Source organism: Nicotiana tabacum, chromosome 4 (assembly GCF_000715075.1).
Source record: "Nicotiana tabacum cultivar K326 chromosome 4, ASM71507v2, whole genome shotgun sequence".
Classification (NCBI taxonomy): Eukaryota; Viridiplantae; Streptophyta; class Magnoliopsida; order Solanales; family Solanaceae; genus Nicotiana; species Nicotiana tabacum.
Window position 1 is genome coordinate 26,599,222 of NC_134083.1, and position 22,360 is coordinate 26,621,581.

The following is a 22,360-nucleotide window of genomic DNA, read 5'->3' on the forward strand; positions in this document are numbered from 1 at the left end:
ATTGTTTGAGATGCAACAAAATTTCATATAAGTTGAAAAATGAACTTTATTATTATATATAAAAATAAATCACAATTATATAACACAACTCCAACATTGTGTGCTTTCAAAAAATTAACAAAATTAAGAAATAATTCACAGTACTATTATTTTTCTTGAACTGAGGGACTATAAACATTCTCTCTATCTTTTCAAGGTAGGAGTAGGGTTTTGGTAAACATTATCATCCCAAGACCCTACTTGTAGAATTATACTAGGTTTATTATTGTTCACAATACTATTATTCATCACCAAAAGAGATGATAAATATTGTTTGAAACATCTATATCTATATCTATATATTATTAAAAGGAGTGGAAAAAGCCTCCACATTAAGTCAAGTGGCAACCTCACAATAGGCCACTTGGCAATTTAGGACAAAATTAGTTAAGTTAGGTAATAATTAGTTTGCTTTTTTAGTTTAAATTTTAAAAAATTTAAATTATGCATTATGTGTTGTTAATAATTAGCTAATCTCTTTGATTTAACAAATTTGGAGTTTTAAAATTATTCTAAAATAAAAACGAAAATAAGAAAAATAAAACTGTCAATTCAGATTGAGGAGAAGTTTCTTCCTAATATGGTAGTCTATATGTATAAAATACTACAAATATTTTCTTATATAAAAATTAATTTGATTTCGAATTTAAAGATAAAAATCTATATCTATATATTATTAAAAGGAAAGAAAAAAGCCTCCATATTAAGCTAAGTGGCAACCTCACAATAGGCCACTTGGCAATTTAGGACAAAGTTAGTTAGGTTGGGTAATAATTAATTTTCTTTTTTAGTTTAAATTTTAAAAAATAAATTATGCATTATGTGTTGTTAATAATTAGTTAATCTCTTTGAATTGACAAATTTGGAGTTTTAAAATTGTTCTAAAACAAAAAACAAAAATAAGAAAAAGAAAGCTGCCAATTCAAATTGGGGAGAAGTTTCTTCCTAATATGGTAGTATATATATATATATATATATATATATATATATATATATATATATATATATATATATATATATAAAATACTACGAATATTTTCTTATATAAAAAATAATTTAATTTCGAATTTAAAGATAAAAATATTATTTCGAATTTATAGATAGAAATATTTGAGTTGAGATAAAATAAAAGTTCATTTACTTATGACAAATAATGCAAAAATAGCAATAGCAATTATTAAGAATATAGGTAAATTTATGACAAAATAGTAAAATTACTTATCTGTTTATATTTTTAAAAAAATCAAAATTATAATTTGATTTAAATATGATAGTATTTTGATTGTATGTAAAATTAAAAATGAAAAAACTAATCTATAATATTAATAAAATGAGATTTTTTAATAAAATGAGATTTAAAAAATAAGAATATTTATAGATTAAGAAGATATATATCTATGTTATATTAAAAGCAAATTATCATCAAAATATTAAGCCAATTGATAAGTTAATAAAAGTCATATTAGTAAATGTATAGTACTAAGTACTTGCTAATTTAATAAAGAATAAATAAGGAACAAATAATTTATTTAATTACTATATGATATGTATCCTTTGATTTTTGTTATATTTCTGCACACCACATTAAATAATAAAATAACAATTAATATTTATTAAAATAATATAATATATTATATAATAACTTTTAAAGATTTATATTTCTTTCAAATTATTCGCGCATATCACGGATACTAAAATCTATATTTATATATTATTAAAAGAAGAGAAAAACTCCTCCACAATAAGTCAAGCGGCAACCTCACAATAGGTCACTAGGCAATTTAACATAAAGTTAGTTAGGTTAGGTAATAATTAGTTTTCTTTTTGAATTTAAATTTTTAAAAATTTAAATTATGGATTATGTGTTGTTAATAATTAGTTACTCTCTTTGAGTTAACAAATTTGGAATTTTAAAGAAAAATATAGGGAAAAAAAGTTATTCAATGACTATTTAAGTCCTTTTAATTTAATAATAATTTTATTATTAGGTATATCGTATTGACAAATAAGATGACAATTGAAAATTTTAAAGCAATACGATCTAATATGTTCAAACAAACTTGATCACAATTTAATTTTATTATTATTTTTTAATACTGACCACGCATCGTGCGAGTACGACTATTACTGTATCCTTTAAAACATTGTGTTCTACATAAACACATAATCTATTTGTTTTTTTAAATTATAATATTTTATTATATAAAAATTTCTTATTTTTTTATTTTGCTTATTTATTGTTCCACTCTAAACTATCATAAATTCACTTAGTTGGAAGATCATTTATCTTGATGCATGATTCCTATTATATATGGGGTTTAAATATTTTTACAAAAATATAGGGAATAAGGGGAGTATATCGTAATTAAACGATCATAAAGTTTTAGGATTTTCATAGTATATGAAGTATAAGTGTTTGATACCGAAATACAAGGGGGGAGTGATGTATATTTGTTACTGGTTCGTTATATTTGTATAAGATTTTCATAGTATAAAGAGGGTAAGTGTTTGATTTAAAATACAAGAGATATAGTTGCAACTGAGTCATATTACAAAGGTGTGTCTGATTTCTCCTAAGGTTTAATAATTAAAAATATTCTAAGATTATTTTCTAAATATATTTTTAAATTGAAAAAGAAAAGAGGAAAAGTCTTTGAAAATAAATGATACTTTCTTCTATTTTTCATAATGTTAGGTTCAACTAAACAATCTAAGGAATTTTTTAAAAAAAATCTAAGGAACTTTTGATTTTTTAATTTTTTTTTTGCCGTATCTTTTTTTAGAAAACATAATGTTTGATTTTCTTAAAATTAAAAGAATTTTAAAAGGGAATTACATAAAAGTATTGTTCTAAGGCTTCTTGCAAAATATAGAGATTTCGGCCTTAGCGTATAATTTTGAATAGAATTTGAAAAATGATTTTTTAACTTTATGTAGTTCTCTTTTGATTCTTTTACCAATTTAAATTTGTTTTCGTCAAATAAATAGAAATGCATAAGTAAGAATAACTAGCATAACAAAGTGGACGAAATAATCGGCTCATTTTCTTGTTAAGATCCCTAAACTTACGAATATGAAACTGTAGACTGATTTACAGTTTCACATCTCCCGACTTCTCTCTCATGAAAAAGTGGCTCTGTTTCTTCAAAACTCTGCTATCATTGACGGTTTCACGAAAGATCTATAGGTTTGTCTTTCTTCTCTTTTTATTTAAACTCGTTAATCTTCTATGTTTTTCTGTTGATGTCATGTCTTTCCCTATCTTTTTTCTCTGACAAACAAGGTCATGCCTTCACCGATATGAGGCTCTTCAAGCCAAAACATGGGCGAGAGACAGAGCTAAGCAAGAAGAGATCTGTGGCAAACAGAAAAAGAAACTATGCAGTCAAGAATCAAAAGATTTTGAAATTGGGTTGGTTAAAGCAAAAGCTGAGTATTTTTCTTTCAATTGAGAAATGGTGAATGTATTAAGTGTTAGTTGGGGATTTGAGACTGAAATCTTTGTAATATACAGTGTAAATGTCATGTTTTTTACTCCTCTACTCATGTTTTTGTGTATATATTTTTTATCCTCATCTTTGTATTCCCATAATCCCAAATATTGTAACTAATCCTATGAGAAATAAAGATTCTGCATTTTTTAACAATTTGTTCGATAAACATTAAAATTTGCAAAAAATGTATTATATTCAATTATAGAATATTCATTATTATTTATAAATTCTAAATATTAAAATAATCTATTTATTTAAAAAATGGCAAATAGTACGAAAACCTGTATAATCATCGCCAAATACCTTTCGGTCACAAATCGTTACAGTTCTCTAGACAAACAAATTTGTCTTTAATTCTATACATTTAGGGACGAAAACATTTTTGTGTACAAATGATAATCTTTTTCTTAAAATTTGCATATCTTCGGTGATAAAATCGCATTTTTCAACTATAAATTAGATACCACTTTAGAGACAATTAGAATTGTCACTAATCAAAATAAAAAAATTAGTGACAAATTTGTTTTGTTGGTATTAAGAATTTATTTAGTGACGAAAGTTATTTTCTACTACAAAAAAGTTGAACTTTTTCTAACAAACAAGTTCGTCATCGATTCAATATATTTGGGGACGAAATAACAAATTTGTCGCTAATGTAACGTCATTTAGCGACGAACCACTAAATCGTCAATGAAAACTTTTAGTGACCTATTTATGGCTATAAAGAATTGACGAAAAACATTTGGTCATAAAAGACATTTAGTGACGAAATAAAGCCTTTTAGTGACAAAAATATTTGTCGCTATAAATCAAATTTGTTGTAGTGACGGTGGTTTCAAGCTGATTTTCGCACTGGTTTGGGGCGTTTTTGCGATGGTATAAGCCTGGTTTTACGTGACTGAAACATGTGCTGTCTCACGACTGTTTTTGCAGCTGTTTCAGCTGCATTTTTTGGCTATTCGGAGCAGATTTTCATGGCCGAAACTGCTGGCTTCGACAATGGTCGATGGATTGATTTTTAATGGTTTTATGGCTGAGTTTTCATGGTGGTTTGGGGTGAATATAGGGACAATTTTAAGCTAGTCTCAGGCTGAAATTAGTGGGAGATTTTACTGTTTTGCCTTCCCCTTTTGTGTGTTCTCTGTTTTCCCCCCTCTGCTCGTCACTCTCTTTTTCCAGACCTTTAGGTCTCGTTTTTTTGTCCTTGAGTGTATTTGAGTGGAAGATATATAGGCTTAGGTATAGAGATTAATTGATGGTCAAGAAAATAAGAATGTGCATGTGCATGTGATTTTGTTACAAAACAAATATGGAAGAATCTTGTTAGGTATCAATTTTGTATTGGTTCTTTTTTCCTTTTTATTTATCAAAATTAAAGATACTATATTAAAACTAAAATTTAGAAAAATATAAGAAACTATTAAGGAAAAAGTTATAAAATTGCTAGTCTTACCAAAATTAGAAGAAAAAATATTTTTTTTTGTGAATTTCTTTTCTTTTGCAAATAAAACACAACTATTATCTAAAATGTGATTCTTTTTGTATGATTTTTAATTTTATCAAATAAACCTACTAAAAAGTGAGATAAATGCTAAAATATCAAGATTAAACTTAACAATTATTTAAACACTAAAAGGTGATAAAAAAAATTAAATATGATAAAAAATTAGGTGCTCACACTCATCTCATATTATTATTTTATTTTCTTGAAAAATACATTATATGGTTGTATCCTACCAGGACTAAAATAAATATTTGGAGTACAAGTTACATATTTTGTGCTATTAAGATTTTATCAGAAAAAAATCCGAAAAAATTGAGAAAAATCGAGAATGAAAAATCCGACTTTATTGGTTTGGTTTGGTTTATAAATTTAAAAACCCGATACCATATGTTTGGTTTGGTAATTAAAAAATTCGAATCAACTCGACCTATATACACCCTGCCTAGTGCATTCTTAAATAACTTCCGTATGGATTTTACAAATTTTTGCTCCCTTAATCCACGATTCAAGTCAAGTCAATTAAATTGGAACAGAATATTATTTGTTCACTGCGTCTCGGGAATGTGTGACTTAAAAAAATACTATAGGAAGAAGACATGTCGTCATGTCTTAGATTAAAAAGAAACAGACTTCATATTTTGTTTTACAACATAACCCTTGATAAGTTTGAAGCTTTAGCTTTGTATTATCGAGTCTTATGAAAAGAAAATAGGTTGGCCTAACAAGGTGAGTTTGAAATATTAGCAGTTGAGTTTAAAGGTGTTTTTTTCTCCTGAAAAACTACGTACATAGTTGCTCTAAAAATAAGTCGGATTTTTTTTATTTATTATATTAATGTATAATATACAAAAAAATATTCATAATCACTGTATATCTTTTGTATATCGACTAACGAATATAATTATTTTTGGATAACCCACCACATCATAACTTGTCCTTTTTTTCCCGGAATTTGACACTGCATGATAACTTAACTTAATGTATGATATAAAAAAGTGCAACTTATAATTATTGGCATGCACCTTATAACCCAAGTGTTGATTTCGAAAAAACAAAGGTAAGGCCTTCATTAATTTAATTATTTAAATGTCAAATTAATGTTTACGGCCTATAGACTTCACCAAATTAAGTAGCATTTCTACTCTAAAATTAAGTTATACTTCCTAGTGAACATATTAGTAATAGAATATGCAAAATTAACGAGCAAGAACGGTTGCTGCCTGTAAACTAGCCTTTTTATTTCCTTGTCTGCTAGCAGCTGCTTCGTGTTTCATCTGTCACCAAGCAACTCAACCGATTAAAAGAAATCCATTGTCCTTATTGGAAAGGACTTTATTATCAGTATTAATTTTTGAAAGAAAGACAACTTATTAATTTTTGACACTTCAGTATTAATTTTCGAAAGAAATCCAGCGAATACTATTAGTAAAATTAGCTAGCGTTTGGCCATAGATTCTCAAATTTGTTCTGAAAAATCTATTTTGGCTGAAGTTTGGTTTTAAGATGAAAATGTGTTTAGACATCCGTTTTCAAAACATATTTTTTAAATTTATTTTAGAAAAATATGAAACATGACTTATACCCATAAATTTTAAAAATTATCACAAATACCCAACAGTACCATTATCAATAATATTCATTATATTATCGCAAATGAATAATTAACGAGCAAGAACGGCTGCTGCCTATACACTAGCTTTTTTCTTTTCTTGTCTGCTAGCAGCTGCTTCGTGTTTCACGTGTCACCAAGCAACTCAACCGATGAAAAGAAATCCATTGTCCTTATTGGAAAAGAATTTATTATCAGTATTAATTTTTGAATGAAAAACAACTTATTAAAAGGCCCACTTTTCCCATTGATCCAATGGTTACTGTATGCGGTCGAAATCGAGCTCGCCTACGACTTGGTAGATTTAGGTTTGGAACGTGAAAACCAATGAATGAAGATCGACCTCGAGTTCCATTGAGTTAGGACCCGAGGTCGGAACGCCTGCCTTCGACTAGCGGGGAGTCCGATGTCGACCTTAGCCTCGAATGAGCTTGGAGAGACATTGTTGAGATAATTAACAGAAGACCAAAATATCTGTGACCGGTCGGATATTGCGGCGGAAATCTCGGCACGTATCAATAAGGAACCAACAATCAGCAAATTAAGAGATTTTTTACCTTCTATAGAATTGTACCTAAAGTAATACTCCTCTACTATATAAATGGGGTCTGATAATTCATTGAAGACACTCTAACTCGCATTCCAAAGCAATATATTATTATTTTTAGTTCTTATTATCCTCTTGTGATTCTGTTCTGATATCAATAAAAGCATTTTTGGCTCGAGGTCGGCTAACCTTCTAAGGCTAAGACTGTTCAACCTGTGTGGTTTGCATTTACTTTCTCATTGTTTATTTCAATTTCAATTTGATTTATCATTTTGTATCAAGCTAGATAACGTATCCTTAAAACCATGTACAAATCTAATTATTATCCGATTTTGAGGGTAAACAGTTTGGCTCCCACCGTGTGGCTAAGAATAATAGTGGTTATTTGATACAAATCTCCATAACACACACTACTTTACGCTTGCTCTTTGAAGTGTCTCTGATTGCAGGTTAAAACACAAAATGTCGAACTCTCAATCAGCACCCCTACATGATGATAACGAGTCTGGTTACCACGGTGAAAATAACAACGTAGCACCCGGTAACGAGGTACCGCCCGCTGATCCTATCAAAATTTTGATCGCAGACCCAATTGATGCTAATTCACATGTGGCTATCGACGCAAACTTGCCAATTGAGCCCGAGAATAGCGCCCGTGGCGGAGCCCGATCGGCAACCAAAAATACACAAACAATTGGAGGGGACGGGATCAGTTTACGGGTGATCTTCGAAATGCTGCAGGATCAACAGGCGGCGATAGCTCAGTTACAGAACCAAAGCCGAGCACCGAGCAGAGTTGAACCTGATCCACAACGGGAAGTCATCCGCACGGATGAACCGGTCGCAGAAAGATCGAATGAACATGAATCGGAAACTAACCCCGAGATCATAAAGATGCTTGAAGAGTTGACAAAATGAATAGAATCAAAGGAGAAGAAAATCGAAGCTAATGACAAGAAGGTGGAAACCTACAATTCCAGGGTACACCAGATCCCGGGAGCACCACATATATTGAAAGGCCTAGATTCCAAGAAGTTCATGCAAAAACCTTTTACTCCGAGCGCGGCTCCGAAGCCGATCCCTAAGAAATTCCGCATGCCCGAGATTGCTAAGTATAACGGAACGATCGACCCAAATAATCATGTGACCTCTTACCCAAGTGCCATCAAAGAGAATGATTTGGAGGATGATGAGATCGAGTCTGTCCTATTGAAGAAGTTCAGAGAGACCCTGTCAAAAGGGGCTATGATATGGTATCACAACTTACCTTCTAATACTATCGAATCATTTGCTATGCTTGCAAATTCTTTCGTGAAAGAACACGCTGGTGCCATCAAGGTCGAGACCAGGAAGTCGGGCCTTTTCAAAGTAAAACAGAAAGATAACGAGATGCTCAGGGAGTTTGTGTCCCGATTTCAGATGGAACGGATGGACCTACCGCCAGTTGCTGATGATTGGGTTGTTCAAGCTTTCACCCACGGACTCAATATCCGAAGCTCGGTGGCTTCGCAGCAGTTGAAATAAAACCTGGTGGAATATCTGGTTGTTACTTGGGCCGACGTGCATAACCGGTATCAATCGAAGATCAGAGTGGAAGATGATCAACTAGGGTCCCCTTCGGGGTCTGTTTATCCCGTCAGAAATATCGACAAAGTCAAGAGAGAGAACTATCGTGAACCGAGACCAAACAGGGATCGGTACCAGCCGCATAATGGAGATCGAAGAAAGCAGCGAGTCCAGGTGAAACTCTATGAGAAACGAAAGAAGAAGCGACAGAGGTCGTAGCAACCGGGGACTCATGAGCAAAAACAGCTTCGATAGGCCCATCGGGCCTACAGAAGCACTGAGGTTATCGGAATACAACTTTAATATCGATATTGCCACCATTGTATCAGCTATCAGACGCATCAAAGACACCAAATGGCCTCAACCGTTACAATCGGATCCGTCCCAGAGGGATCCTAACCAGATGTGTAAATATCGTAGCACTCACGGCCACAAAATGGAGGATTGACGGCAATTGAGAGAGGAAGTAGCCCGATTATTCAACAACTAGCATCTTCGAGAATTCTTGAGCGACCGAGCAAAAAATCATTTCAGGAATAGAGATTCTAACAAGCAGGATGAGCAAAAAGAACCTCAAAATGTCATTAACATGATTATCGGTGGGGTCGATGTTCCTCAGGGCCGATGTTGAAACACACCAAAGTATCCATCACAAGGTAGAAACAGACTCGAGATTACATACCGGAAGGAACCTTGTCTTTCAACGACGAGGACGCAGTAATATCTGTACTCATAAATAAATCCTGAGTTAAACGTGTGTTAATTGACCTAGGTAGCTCCGCCAATATCATCCGATCGTGGGGTGTGGAGCAAATCGGTCTACAAGACCAAATCGTGCTTGCAGTCCGAGTTCTAAACGGGTTCAACACGGCATGTGAAACCACTAAGGGCGAGATAACGTTACCAGTAAACACCACCAGGACCATCCGGGAAACTAAATTTTATGTGATCGAAGACATGAGGTACAACGCTTTATTCGGAAGGCAATGGATCAACAACATGAGGGCAGTGCCCTCGACACTGCACCAGGCACTGAAATTCCCAACATCGAGCAGAGTCAAAATAGTCTATGGTGAACAACTGGCTACCAAGGAAATGTTCGCCGTCGAGGAGGTGATACCGGAATCTATATTCTCAGCATCGAAGGATCCGAACCAGATGGTAAAAAATGGGGCCAACTAGCAATCACTGACACCAGCCTCGGCAAATTCGAACAAACGAGGGAAAGGCGAGGATGATGATTACGAGGTTCCCATATCTTTTATAGCCCCCGATGATTCCGACGCCACTAAATCGACGGTCGAGGAGCTGGAATAAGTCATACTGAGAGAACACTTAGCTAGAAGATGGTCAATCCGATCGAGTTTTTATTGAACCTGCTGATTTTGACCATAAGTCACCGAATAAAATTCATCCTCACTAACCTCATAAACGTTTACCTGCTCGACCAAATCAGGATGTTCCTTCCGAGCAACTTCTAGCTCGGCACAGAGGTTCTTAACCTCCCCTTCGAAATGCTCGCTAAGAAGTTTAAAGGCGTCTCTCTTCTCAGTGAGCTCACGAACTTTAGCTTCGAATTGTTTCAGCTCATCCCGAAACCTTAAAAAGGTCTCGTGATGAAGCACTGAGGCCTACGAGCAAGAAGAAAAACACTAATTTATCTACGAAATAATCTAAGTGTAAATCAAAAAATCATTTAGGAAAACATAAAGTTAACCGGTTCAGCGCCTGTTGTGCTTCGTTGAAAAGGCATGGTGCATCCACCTCGTTCATCTTGGCTTGATCATCCTCGGTCACCAAACACTGAAGATAACTGGTCACCCCTACAAGGGCGGAGAGGACTCGGGCATCCTCCGGAAGGGAGATAACAATGGATCGCTTCCGATCTAGATTAGTACTTGGGGCAGGGAATCGATCGACCAATTTCGGGCTCGAGGAAGGACCGCTTGCTTCATAGGGTGAGCTCTTCCTCGGTATCTCTAAATCGCCAAATCCGGTGGCGTCCTCCGTGGCTGCCGAATCCACGCCGTCGAAAAAACTGCGGAAGGGGTCGTTCGCTCAATGGGCCCCCTCGATGGGGCGTTCTTTTGCACCTTGGGCCTCGTTGAACATCGACTCTATAAACGAGGGCGACTCGACAATCTTGATAGAATTTTAGGGTCCACCAAACACTATAAAGAACCAAGTTCTCTATCGGTTTCCACATATTATGCAAACACAACAGAAAGTAAATAACACAAAGAGTTTTGACGTGGAAAATTCTCAGTTAAACGGGATAAAATACCACGACCTACCCTTGTAGAATTTCAACTTCACTACTGAGCAAAACGTTTATATTACAACCTATTGTAACCTAGGAATTAACTCCTTAATCCCTCACTAACTTGTAACACACCTATTACAAGCCACTTTGTAATATCTCTATTACAAAGACTTTACAACTTGACTAACTCTAGCCAAGACACAAATGCGGGGGTTTATGATTTACAAGAGTTTCCTACACAATGCTTCTAAGTAAAATAAGTAGGAATTACAAGTAAGAACATTAACAAAGTTACAACTCAATTAAGGATATACAATCACTTGATATAGGGAACTGGTCTGTAGCAATGTTGTTCTTTGTTCTTGATACACTTGAGAATTGTTAACTGGAAGATCAATCACTATTGAAGTGCTTGAGTAAATTCTCCGAGTGTTCAAATGATGTTTTGTCATTGGTTTAATGTTAATATAATATTGATGACATCACTTGAATGATGTAAGCAACTTGGGTACAAGGTCCTTGACTGTTGCACTGTGTTGTACAGTTGCGTGTGCAGTCAGTCACTTTCCAATTGTTGGAGAGTTGACTTAGTACAATCACCAAGGGAACTGAAGTCCATTTGTTCTTCTTGTTGATTCTTTAACTTCTGAAATTCTGACAAACATCTCCAGCTTAAGTCTGGTTATTTCCATGCGTTTGAGAATGTGGACTAGATGTGGATCAGGTTCCTTATCTGGTTCTTGACATTAAATTTGTTAGATCATCAAAATATAAACAAGAGCACTTATAACCTATCAAATCTCTATCGGTCCAAGTGCTTCCTCTGGGGCTTTGCCCACATCCCGGGAAGCTTCAGTTCCTGCCTCTTCTTCGGCCTCCCCGACTTGATGAAGATCGGCCTTGCCTCTTTCTAGTTCGGATCCCCCTTGCCCTTCGAGCTACGGCGTCACGCTGGCCACTAGATCGAAGGCTTCTCCTTCCCCCTCGGACTCATCGCTCAATTAATTGAGTGAGTCTGGAGACAGTACTCGAGCACTGGTGCTTTCCTTGGGTTTACGTGCCAATCTTTTCCTTGGCTTCTTCTTATCAGAGCTCGGAGAACTCGGAGCCCTTTTTCTTTTCTTCTTTTTATCCTGCCTCGGAGAAGATGGTTCGGTAAGGATATCGTTGTCACTGGATGAAGGCCTCATTACGACATCTTTTGATAAACTTGCCAAAATAAATAAAATGGGTAAGAACTCAACAGTGCAAAAAGGGAAATCAAATGCCATTTAAGAAAAATCTCACCATGGGAACGAGCCTCCCATCGGCCCTTCGAAAGCTCGCGCCACGAACATTCGAAATAGGGCCTTTGTGCAGCAATGCCCTCGATCCATTCCTCGAGTCGAGGAACTACATCCGGCATCCGAGCAATAACTGCACTACCACAAAACATCGATGAGAAGGGAGGAAAAGGTAGAGCGATGAACAAAATCTTGAAAGCAAAGATTATACTTACGTGTCTTGTTCCACTTCTCAGGAAATGGCATATGCTCGGCTGGATCAAATCTGAGGTCTTCACTCGGACAAAGCGGCCTAGCCACCCTCAATCCCGATCTTCGTTGATGCTCGAGAACGGGGCTTTGCTGGCCCGACGAGCAAGCTTGATTAGTCCCCTCGATAAAGTCGGGGACTATATAAGCGCATGAGATGGTTGAGGGTGAAGTGATACCCCTCGATCTTGCTTACGAAAAAATGGAGGAGAATTGCTATCCTCCAAAAAGAGGGGTGAATTTGACCAAGGGTTACCTCATACCTCTTACAGAAGGCGATAATGACCGGGTCCAAGGAACCCAGCATAAAGGGATAAGTGTAAACACTTAAAAATCCCTCCACATGGGTAGTGATAGCTTCCTCAAGCTTGAGGACCACTACGTGCTTATTAGCCCAGTTACAATCTTTCTTGACCTTGGAGAGGATGTCCTCGGTGATCGAGCAAATATATCTCGAGACCAGCTCACACCGACCTGGTACCGAGGAGGGCTTCTCGGTCTTGAAATCAGCATCGGTCAGGCACCCCCCAGGGATGAATATTTTCAGAGGAGGTTCCGATGCCGGTTCCTCGGTAGCAGTAGACGAAACGTTTTCCTCTACAGCTAGTCGCGAGGTAGAGGGAGTTTCTTTTTGGGAAACGGATTTTGAAGTCTTCGCCATTCCTTTGATAAATGAAGAAAAGTGATGAAGTTAAAAGATTAAGCTTGATGGTTTGGGATAAAAACAAAGCTGAAATTCCTATAAAAGGATTTCAGAATAGTCAGAAATTTAATGCTTGGAAGTGTTGAAATTTCTAAAGGTACGAGGTCAGAAGGTTTGAAAGTAAAAGTTTCAATGAACTAATGATGGGGTATTTATAGCTTCCCAGCGACTGTTCACATTTGGGAATGGCCGACCAGCGACTGACGAGCATTTAATGCCATTAAGACTTTACTGACGGGGTATTTCGACTGTTTTGTCATTTCTGTCACAAAATATCAAAGTCGGGATTGGAAGTTCATGTCGTTTCTCATCACCTACTCTCCGAAAAATGATGGGACTATCTGTATACGGTCGAAATCGAGCTCGCCTACGAGTTGGTAGATTAGGTTTGGAATGTGGCAACCAAGGAATGAACGGATTTTGGGGAACGAATTTTGAAGTCTTTGCCATTCCTTTGATAAATGAAGAAAAGAGACGGAGTTAAAAGATTAAGCTTGATGGTTTGGGATAAAAACAGAGCTGAAGTTCTTATAAAAGGATTTGAGAATAGTCAGAAATTTAATACTTGGAAGTGTTGAAATTTCTAAAGGTACGGGGTTAGAAGGTTTGAAAGTAAAAGTTTGAATGAACTAATGAGGGGGGTATTTATAGCTTTCCAGCGGCTGTTCACATTTGGGAATGGCTGACCGTCGATTGACGAGCATTTAATGCCATTAAGACTTGACTGACGGGGGATTTCGACTGTTTTGTCGTTTCTGTCACAAAATATCAAAGTCGGGATTGGAAGTTCATGTCGTTTCTCGTCATCTACTCTCCGAAAATGAGGGGACTATATGTATACGGTTGAAATCGAGCTCTCCTACGACTTAGTAGATTAGGTTTGGAACGTGGCAACCAAGGAATGAAGATCTACCTCGAGTCTCACCGAGGTCGGAACGCCTGCCTTCGACTAGCGGTGAGTCCGATGTCGACCTTAGCCTCGAACGAGCTTGGAGAGACATTGTTGAGATAACTAACAGAAGACCAAAATATCCGTGACCGGTCGGATATTGCGGCGAAAATCTCGACACGTATCAATAAGGAACCGGCAATCAGCAAATTAAGAGATTTTTTACCGTCAAATTTGATATTTAAATGTCAAATTATTGTTTACGGCTCACCAAATTAAGTAGCATTTCTACTCTAAAATTAAGTTATACTTCCTAGTGAACATATTAGTAATAGAATATGAAAAATTAACGAGCAAGAACGGCTGCTGCCTATACACTAGCCTTTTTCATTTCTTGTCTGCTAGCAGCTGCTTCGTGTTTCATCCGTCACCAAGCAACTCAACCGATTAAAAGAAATCCATTGTCCTTATTGGAAAAGAATTTATTATCAGTATTAGTTTTTGAAAGAAAAACAACTTATTAAAAGGCCCATTTTCCCCATTGATCCAATGAATAGTGTATACGGTGGAAATCGAGCTCGCCTACGACTTGGTAGATTAGGTTTGGAACGTGGCAACTAAGGAATGAAGATCGACCTCGAGTCCCATCGAGCTAGGACCCGAGGTCGGAACGCCTGCCTTCGACTAGCGGTGAGTCCGATGTCGACCTTAGCCTCGAACGAGTTTGGAGAGACATTGTTGAGATAACTAACAGAAGACCAAAATATCTGTGACCGGTCGGATATTGCGGCGGGAATCTCGGTACGTATCAATAAAGAATCAACAATCACCAAATTAAGAGATTTTTAACTTCTATAGAATTGTACCTAAAGTAGGACTCCTCTACTATATAAAGGGGGTCTGATAATTCACTGAAGACACTGTAACTCACATTCCAAAGCAATATATTGTTATTTTTAGTTCTTATTATCCTCTTGTGATTCTGTTCTGATATCAATAAAAGCACTTTTGGCTCGAGGGCGGCTAACCTTCTAAGGCTAAGACTGTTCAACCTGTATGGTTTGCATTTACTTTCCCATTGTTTATTTTAATTTCAATCTGATTTATCATTTTGTATCAAGTTAGATCACGTATCCTTAAAACCACGTACAAATTTAATTGTTATCCGATTTTGAGGGTAAACAGTTACGAATATAGGAGATTATACATCTATGATCTATCCATTTTTAGTAATCCATCTGTCCCAATTTATGCGGCGGAGCTCGGATTTCGAAAGTCGAATTTCTTAATTTTGATTGTATATTTAGACATAGAATCTTTAAATTTATATATTAAAAATTACGTAAAAAGTACTATAAGTCATGATAATTAACAATTCAAAATATTTACATAGTTTTGATCGTGAATTTAGACATAGAATCTTTAAGTTTTTTAAAATATAATTTATATATTTAAAAATTACGTAAAAAATATTATAAATCACGATAATTAACAATTCAACGGTAAAAGAAAAATTAGTTTGACTGGGACGAAGGGAGTAAACTAGCAACACATACTGAGAAAATTTAAAGTGAATTGCAAGTAACCTTTCGTATTTATTACGTAATCATCAACTCGCTCCAAACGGAAACTGAAAACCTTTGATTCAACAAATCTCACATTAATTTGACACATTCAGGAAAAGAGAAAATACGAAAAGAAAAAAAGAAATTATAATGGAGAATCATTAGAGAAGAATATTATCGGATAATTGATATAGTAATTAAAATCATGCACATATAGAAAATTTCAGTCAAAATGTTTCCTTATTTTTACATATTTCCTCTGATTTCCGCTAATACTACTACTACGTGCGTCTCCAGCCAAAGAAGACATGGAAAAAAAAACCACAAAAAAGGGCATTGCAACCTTTTCTTTTGTTTTCTTCCTCCCCCCTTAATTTTATCTTTACCATGGCTATTATAATTAGTAGCATAAATAGGTGGTTTTATGCTACATAAATAAACTTAAGTTCCTCAAATCTAAGAAGTAACAACCATTTAAATTCAACACTTGTCAAAACAAGAAAAACAAGAGAATTTATCTCCCTTCATTTTCCAGTGAATTAAATACTTAATAATGGGAAAACACTTAGTTATAAGCGAATACTACTACGGAGCAAAATTAGTATTAAGTATGCTTCTAGAAGACATTATGTCCCAAAGAAACCAGAGTTAGTCAGGGTAAAATCAAGTTCGAGTTTCCAATTTAACAAACACCAAACATTTAATTAATCTCTTCTCTGTTTCCTTAAAGAATAACACCTAATTTAGCAAATACAGTGAGGCAGAAATGCTGGATCCTCTAACCAAACCGTCAAAAATATACTTATTCAACTACCTGCCTCGTGCTTATTCAACTACCTGCCTCGTGCTTATTCAACTACCTACCTAGTGCTTTAAAAAAAAGTATTTTCTTTTGTTCCAATTTATGTTAAAGTGTTTGATTAGACACAAAATTTAAGAATAATTTTTTTTTAAAATTTGTAATTTAAAATATGCCATAGTGGTTATAAATTATCATAATAAAGATAAGATGAGAAATTTAATACTATAAAATTATTACTAAATATAAAAAGATCTAAAAAGAAAAAAATATTAAGATAGAAGGAGTAAAAAGGAATAAAAGCTACACCACTCTCCTGAATTTTCTAACTTTCCTACTCAGGTACAGTAGCATGGATCTCTCTCTCTCTATTTTCTTCCCTATTTATAGTCCTTGTTAGCCTACATACATTTTTGTCAAACTTTTCCTTCCTAACATAACATATCACCAAATGGCAATCTTTTCCCTAATTCTCTACACTGTCATTTTCTCTTTTCTTCTACATTCCATTTTCAGCTTATTTTTCCGCAAACGTTACCCGTTGACACTACCACCGGGTCCAAAACCATGGCCAATAATCGGAAACCTAGTCCATATGGGTCCAAAGCCGCACCAATCAACTGCAGCCATGGCTCGAACCTACGGTCCACTCATGCACCTTAAGATGGGGTTCGTGGACGTGGTGGTTGTGGCGTCTGCGTCGGTGGCGGCTCAGTTCTTAAAAACTCATGACGCTAACTTCTCGAGCCGCCCTCCGAACTCGGGTGCAAAACACTTGGCTTACAATTATCAGGATCTTGTTTTTGCACCCTACGGACCAAGGTGGCGTATGCTTAGGAAAATTTGCTCTGTTCATCTTTTCTCTGCCAAGGCTTTAGATGACTTCAGCCATGTCCGCCAGGTTTTTTACTTTACATTTACAACGCCCATGTTTTATAGTATTATAGTATTGTCTCCTTATGAATTTTCTAAACTTTGAATGAAAAAGTTAATGCTTGCAAAGAGAAGACTATTTTTTGAGTAGCATACTTCTAGTATAGATCTTTGTTACACGATAATATGGCTTTGGCTTTATCGGGAGCATACGTATTTTTATAATTCTTTCCTTTTAATATTTCAAATAGAATGACGTATAATTTGTATGTATTAGGAAATTCCTAAGTTTCAAAATTTTATTTTCCCCCCGTAATGATATGCCCTCCTAGGCTTAGAAATGTTATAATTCGATAATACCACAAATCCAATTTGTACTAAAAGTCTTTTTTTCTTTTCTAGACTTTATCTAGTTAAGGTATCAGTATCATATAAACTAGGGGGAAGACTAATTTTGCCCTTGAAATATTAGAAATGGGACAACATAAAAGTCCAATGATTCGTTTGTGGCACAAAAATGATTCGCCGTTAGCGAAACAGAGCTCAAAATGCCTTCCCTGCTGACGATTGCTTTAATTCAACTTGAATGAAAATATTGTTAGAGTCGATTTATAATATGTTAAAAATGACTAGAGGTTGAATTGATTGTCCCAAATTTTTGGAATGATATTAACTGAGCTATTAACGGAGGAAAAAATGGTCTCGTTCCGAATAGTTCAAGTGCAAAATTGGCTATTTTGTTAGTCACAAACTAAGCATATTTTTTAGCTACTTTGCTAACGACGAGAGCATTTTTGGGCAAAAGACGAAATGGGAAATAACGTCACCCCATTTCGAATTGTTCAGGGGCAAAAATTGAACATTTTTCCTATAAAATAAAATGGAGGAAGTATCTTTTTTTTTTTAAAAAAAAAAGAGCTGAGTATTAATCTCATCTTTCATTCTCTTAATCATCCTTAATTAACTTTCTTGTCGTGGGAGAGGGTAGGTTGACATTCAGTTTGCTGTCCTTAGATGGAATGGCCAGGAGAAGGGCCTTTACTTATTATGTCCAAACTGGGTACAGTACTTCCATTATAGAAACACCAGGCAATGCCTAAAATATTTGTATGAAATTTCTTTTTCATTTTTCTTCCCATTTTCCCAAACGTTTCCTTTCTTTACCTCTCACTTACATGTGCGTGAGCACACTGAATACTTTATTTGGCTGTCCTTGTTAGATTATTGCACAATTGGTGCGGTTTTATATTCCTCTTTCGTTCCGTCTTTTGATAGGAAAGTGACGGAATGTAAGGTCTATCTTTACGTGCGAGACTGTGTATCTTGAAGAAAATAAAAAGTCCTATTAATACACTAAGCATTTATTTAAGAAAAGATTAATGGAGTGGAAGATCAAAGAATGAATAAGATTAATCAAATAACTTTTTTTTTAAAAGCCCAAAAAAACTAGTAGTAACATGACAAGTAAATAGAACCTGTGGCTTTAGAAGCGATAAAAAGTGCTATACGGTGAGGTTTAGATTTAAATTATTAGGTCACGTTTTAGATCGTACTTTACCGTTACAGTGCTTAATTAGAAGAACTAATTAATACTAGTGTGAACTTATTTTATTTTTAGTTTGTGTAAAAAAGATTGACTCATTTTCATATTTAAAAATAATTTATTTTTATGTAATAATTTATAACCACGTAGAATAGAATATAGATATCTCATTTTAAACAAGTTCAAATTTTTTTTTCTTCTTATTATACTCGGTGTCAGTGTCGGTGTTTTCATCTTATTTCATTTTGAAAGGCTTAGTATTATTTTTCATTGCCTAATCACAACTGCAGGATGAAGTAAGAACACTTACGCGCGCCCTAGCAAGTGCTGCGCAAAAACCGGTCAAGTTAGGCCAACTGTTGAACGTGTGCACCACGAATGCACTTGCGCAAGTGATGCTAGGGAGGCGGGTGTTTGCTGACGCAAATGGCGGTGTTGATCCACAGGCGGAAGAGTTCAAGTCAATGGTGGTGGAGGCAATGGTGCTCGCCGGCGTTTTCAACGTTGGCGATTTTATTCCGGCACTCGATTGGTTGGACATTCAAGGTGTAGCTGCAAAAATGAAAAAGCTCCACGCGCGTTTCGACGCGTTCTTGACCTCAATACTAGAGGAACACAAAAGCAATCAATTTGGAGAAACGAAAGAACATGAGGACTTGTTGAGTACGTTAATCTCTTTGAAAAAAGAAGAAGGCGATAATGAAGGAGGAAAGCTCACAGATTCAGAAATTAAAGCTTTACTTTTGGTACGCCTCTCTCTTTCTTAAACCAAACATCTCAAAGGATCAATTAACAATTGCTTTCAGTTCTAATTTCCATTTTCCGTGATGATATTTGGCTTAAGATGGTGTTTAAATATTAAGCTAATTTGACTTATGTGTTGTATTATGATAGTAGAAGAAAATATTGAAGTAATGATTTAATGTAACATCAAAAGTAAAAATTATATATTATTTGAGAAACGTTTAAATGGAGAATTGAAGATTCATATACTTGATCTTAACTTACTCGGAATTGATGGGAAGTTATTATTGTTGTATTTGAATTATGAAAGGTTATAAAATTACATAGAAATGAAATGGAGCTGCCGTCTTTAATGTCACAATTTGAATAACAATAACGTATACGAGTATTTAATGCCTAATTTTTATTCTACAAGGAAAGTTATATACTTATACAAGGTTTAAAAAGGTCAGATTGACACTTAATTTGACAATGAGTGTATTATTTTTAAAACAAATGGATTAGTTAATTATTAGAATAAAATATGGCTGGATAAAAAATTATGTACCATGTTATAATTTAAATTAATGGAAAAATCAGATAGAAACTGGAACAACAACATGATGAAATGCCCAACAACGTCAAGGTTAATAATGTCAGCGCAAATATATAGGAGGGCTACCATGTAATTTAATAAAACTAGGGTTTCCTTAGACGTATAAACACAGCCTCCAAACATACTATCGTTTGGCACAAATCAACGGCCAAGATTTTATTTACCATTACCCGATTCATCTATATAAACCTAACTACTTTCTGAAGCATGGCATCATTCATACCTAGTTTGGTTCACTTCTTTTTTTACTTCAGCAGCTTTTGATAACCTTTGTATGTCAAAGCTTGATACGCACCTGAATCGGCAGTTACATACAGACCAATAGTATATTAGTACATATGCCGGTTTGGGTTCGTATCAAACTATGATATACTTCAAAGGATGATATATATTGCATATATAGAGGATTGGTTACGAGTTTATGTAAAGCAGTATTTTTTTACTCTATTAAATATTTATATATATTTTGTAGGTATCCATTTACTTTAAATTGTGGATTTGTTAATGTTGATATGCACATCTTCTAGCCACTCTGCTTGAATTTTGCAACACTCTCGTGTTCTTTATTTTAAGCTAATATCGTCAAGAGAGATAATGGAATAAAGATGGAGATTTTAATAAACAGCAAAAAGAAGGTTAAGCAAACTGGTGAAAGATTACTCATTTTTAGAGTTTCTTTCTTATATCTCAAACTGCTTTAGTCTGTCCTGCCTTTCCCTTACTTCGAGCCACCCTTTCCAAATGATTGAATGACTTTGACAAATACTTTGTGAAAACATTTGTGGAATGTAAAGATAAACAAAGATTTCAATATTAAAAAGGAGTCTTTGTGCTCGTAAAATAGGTTAGTTTTAATTAGTAGCCAGATGGGGTGAATGAAGAGAACACTCGCAGTTGGATTTGTTAAGAGGGGTTGTTGAGTTGAATGGTGCTGTCAACCACTTAAATGTCAAAGCAGCTACCTTAATTTTGTGTTGGTTTTGTTGATTTAGAACGAGTTACTGGTTATCCCTTAAGGAAAGGGATGTGGTTATCACCGTACCCAAGAATTGAGATGGTTAATTCTTTTTTTGTTTTTGTTTTTTTACCTTAGTACTCACTCCGTCTCGTATGTGAATGTGAATTATTGCAGAACTTGTTTATAGCTGGAACAGACACGTCCTCAAGCACGGTGGAATGGGCCATTGCGGAACTTATTCGTAATCCAAGAATACTGGCCCAAGCCCAACAGGAGATTGACAAAGTGGTTGGAAAGAATCGGCTCGTGATGGAATCTGACCTAACCCAATTAGCTTATTTGGAAGCCATAGTCAAGGAAACTTTAAGGCTTCATCCATCCACCCCTCTCTCCCTCCCTAGAATTGCATCCGAAAGTTGTGAGATTAATGGCTATTTCATTCCCAAAGGCTCAACACTACTCGTCAATGTTTGGGCCATCGCTCGTGATCCAAATGAATGGGCTGATCCATTAGAATTTAGGCCCGAAAGATTTTTGCCTGGAGGTGAGAAGCCCAAAGTTGATGTGCGAGGAAATGACTTTGAAGTCATCCCATTTGGAGCTGGGCGTAGAATCTGTGCTGGAATGAATTTGGGCATACGAATGGTCCAGTTGATGACTGCAACTTTAATTCATGCATTTAACTGGGATTTGTCCATTGGACAATCGCCTGAGAAACTAAACATGGAGGATGCATTTGGGCTGACCTTACATCGGGCTGATCCATTGGTGGTGCACCCACGTCCTCGCCTAGAAGCCCAAGCATACATTGGGTGAACAGCCCAATTAGGATATGACATGTCCGCTAAATGTGTACATTGAGTGAACAGCCCAATTAGGATATGACATGTCCGCTAAATGTGTTAGTGTCTATTCGTTTATGCTTTCAAACGGAGGGAGTAGTAGTTTGTATTGAAAAATTAAAGTTCGTCAGTAAGAATATCCTGTTGTGTGTAACCTTTTTTAACGGAGTCAATGGGATACTAGAACTGAGAATTAAGAAAAATTATTAAATTTAATGTTTCTATTGTACTATGTTTTAATTCTCTTTGGCTCGGTCTTCTTTTCTCATAATAAAGAGTAACGGATATTATTAGT

General features: G+C 35.2%; 1 protein-coding gene across 1 annotated transcript; it reads left to right on the forward strand.

The window, feature by feature from the left end:
* Positions 1-16,953: 16,953 nt before the first annotated feature.
* Positions 16,954-22,281, forward strand: LOC107795677 (flavonoid 3'-monooxygenase; the record flags this gene model as incomplete). The annotated part of the gene is given in 3 exon segments (NM_001325608.1): positions 16,954-17,411; positions 19,217-19,672; positions 21,398-22,281. Coding segments are annotated over 3 exon segments (1,548 nt in total). The 3' UTR covers positions 22,040-22,281.
* Positions 22,282-22,360: the final 79 nt, after the last annotated feature.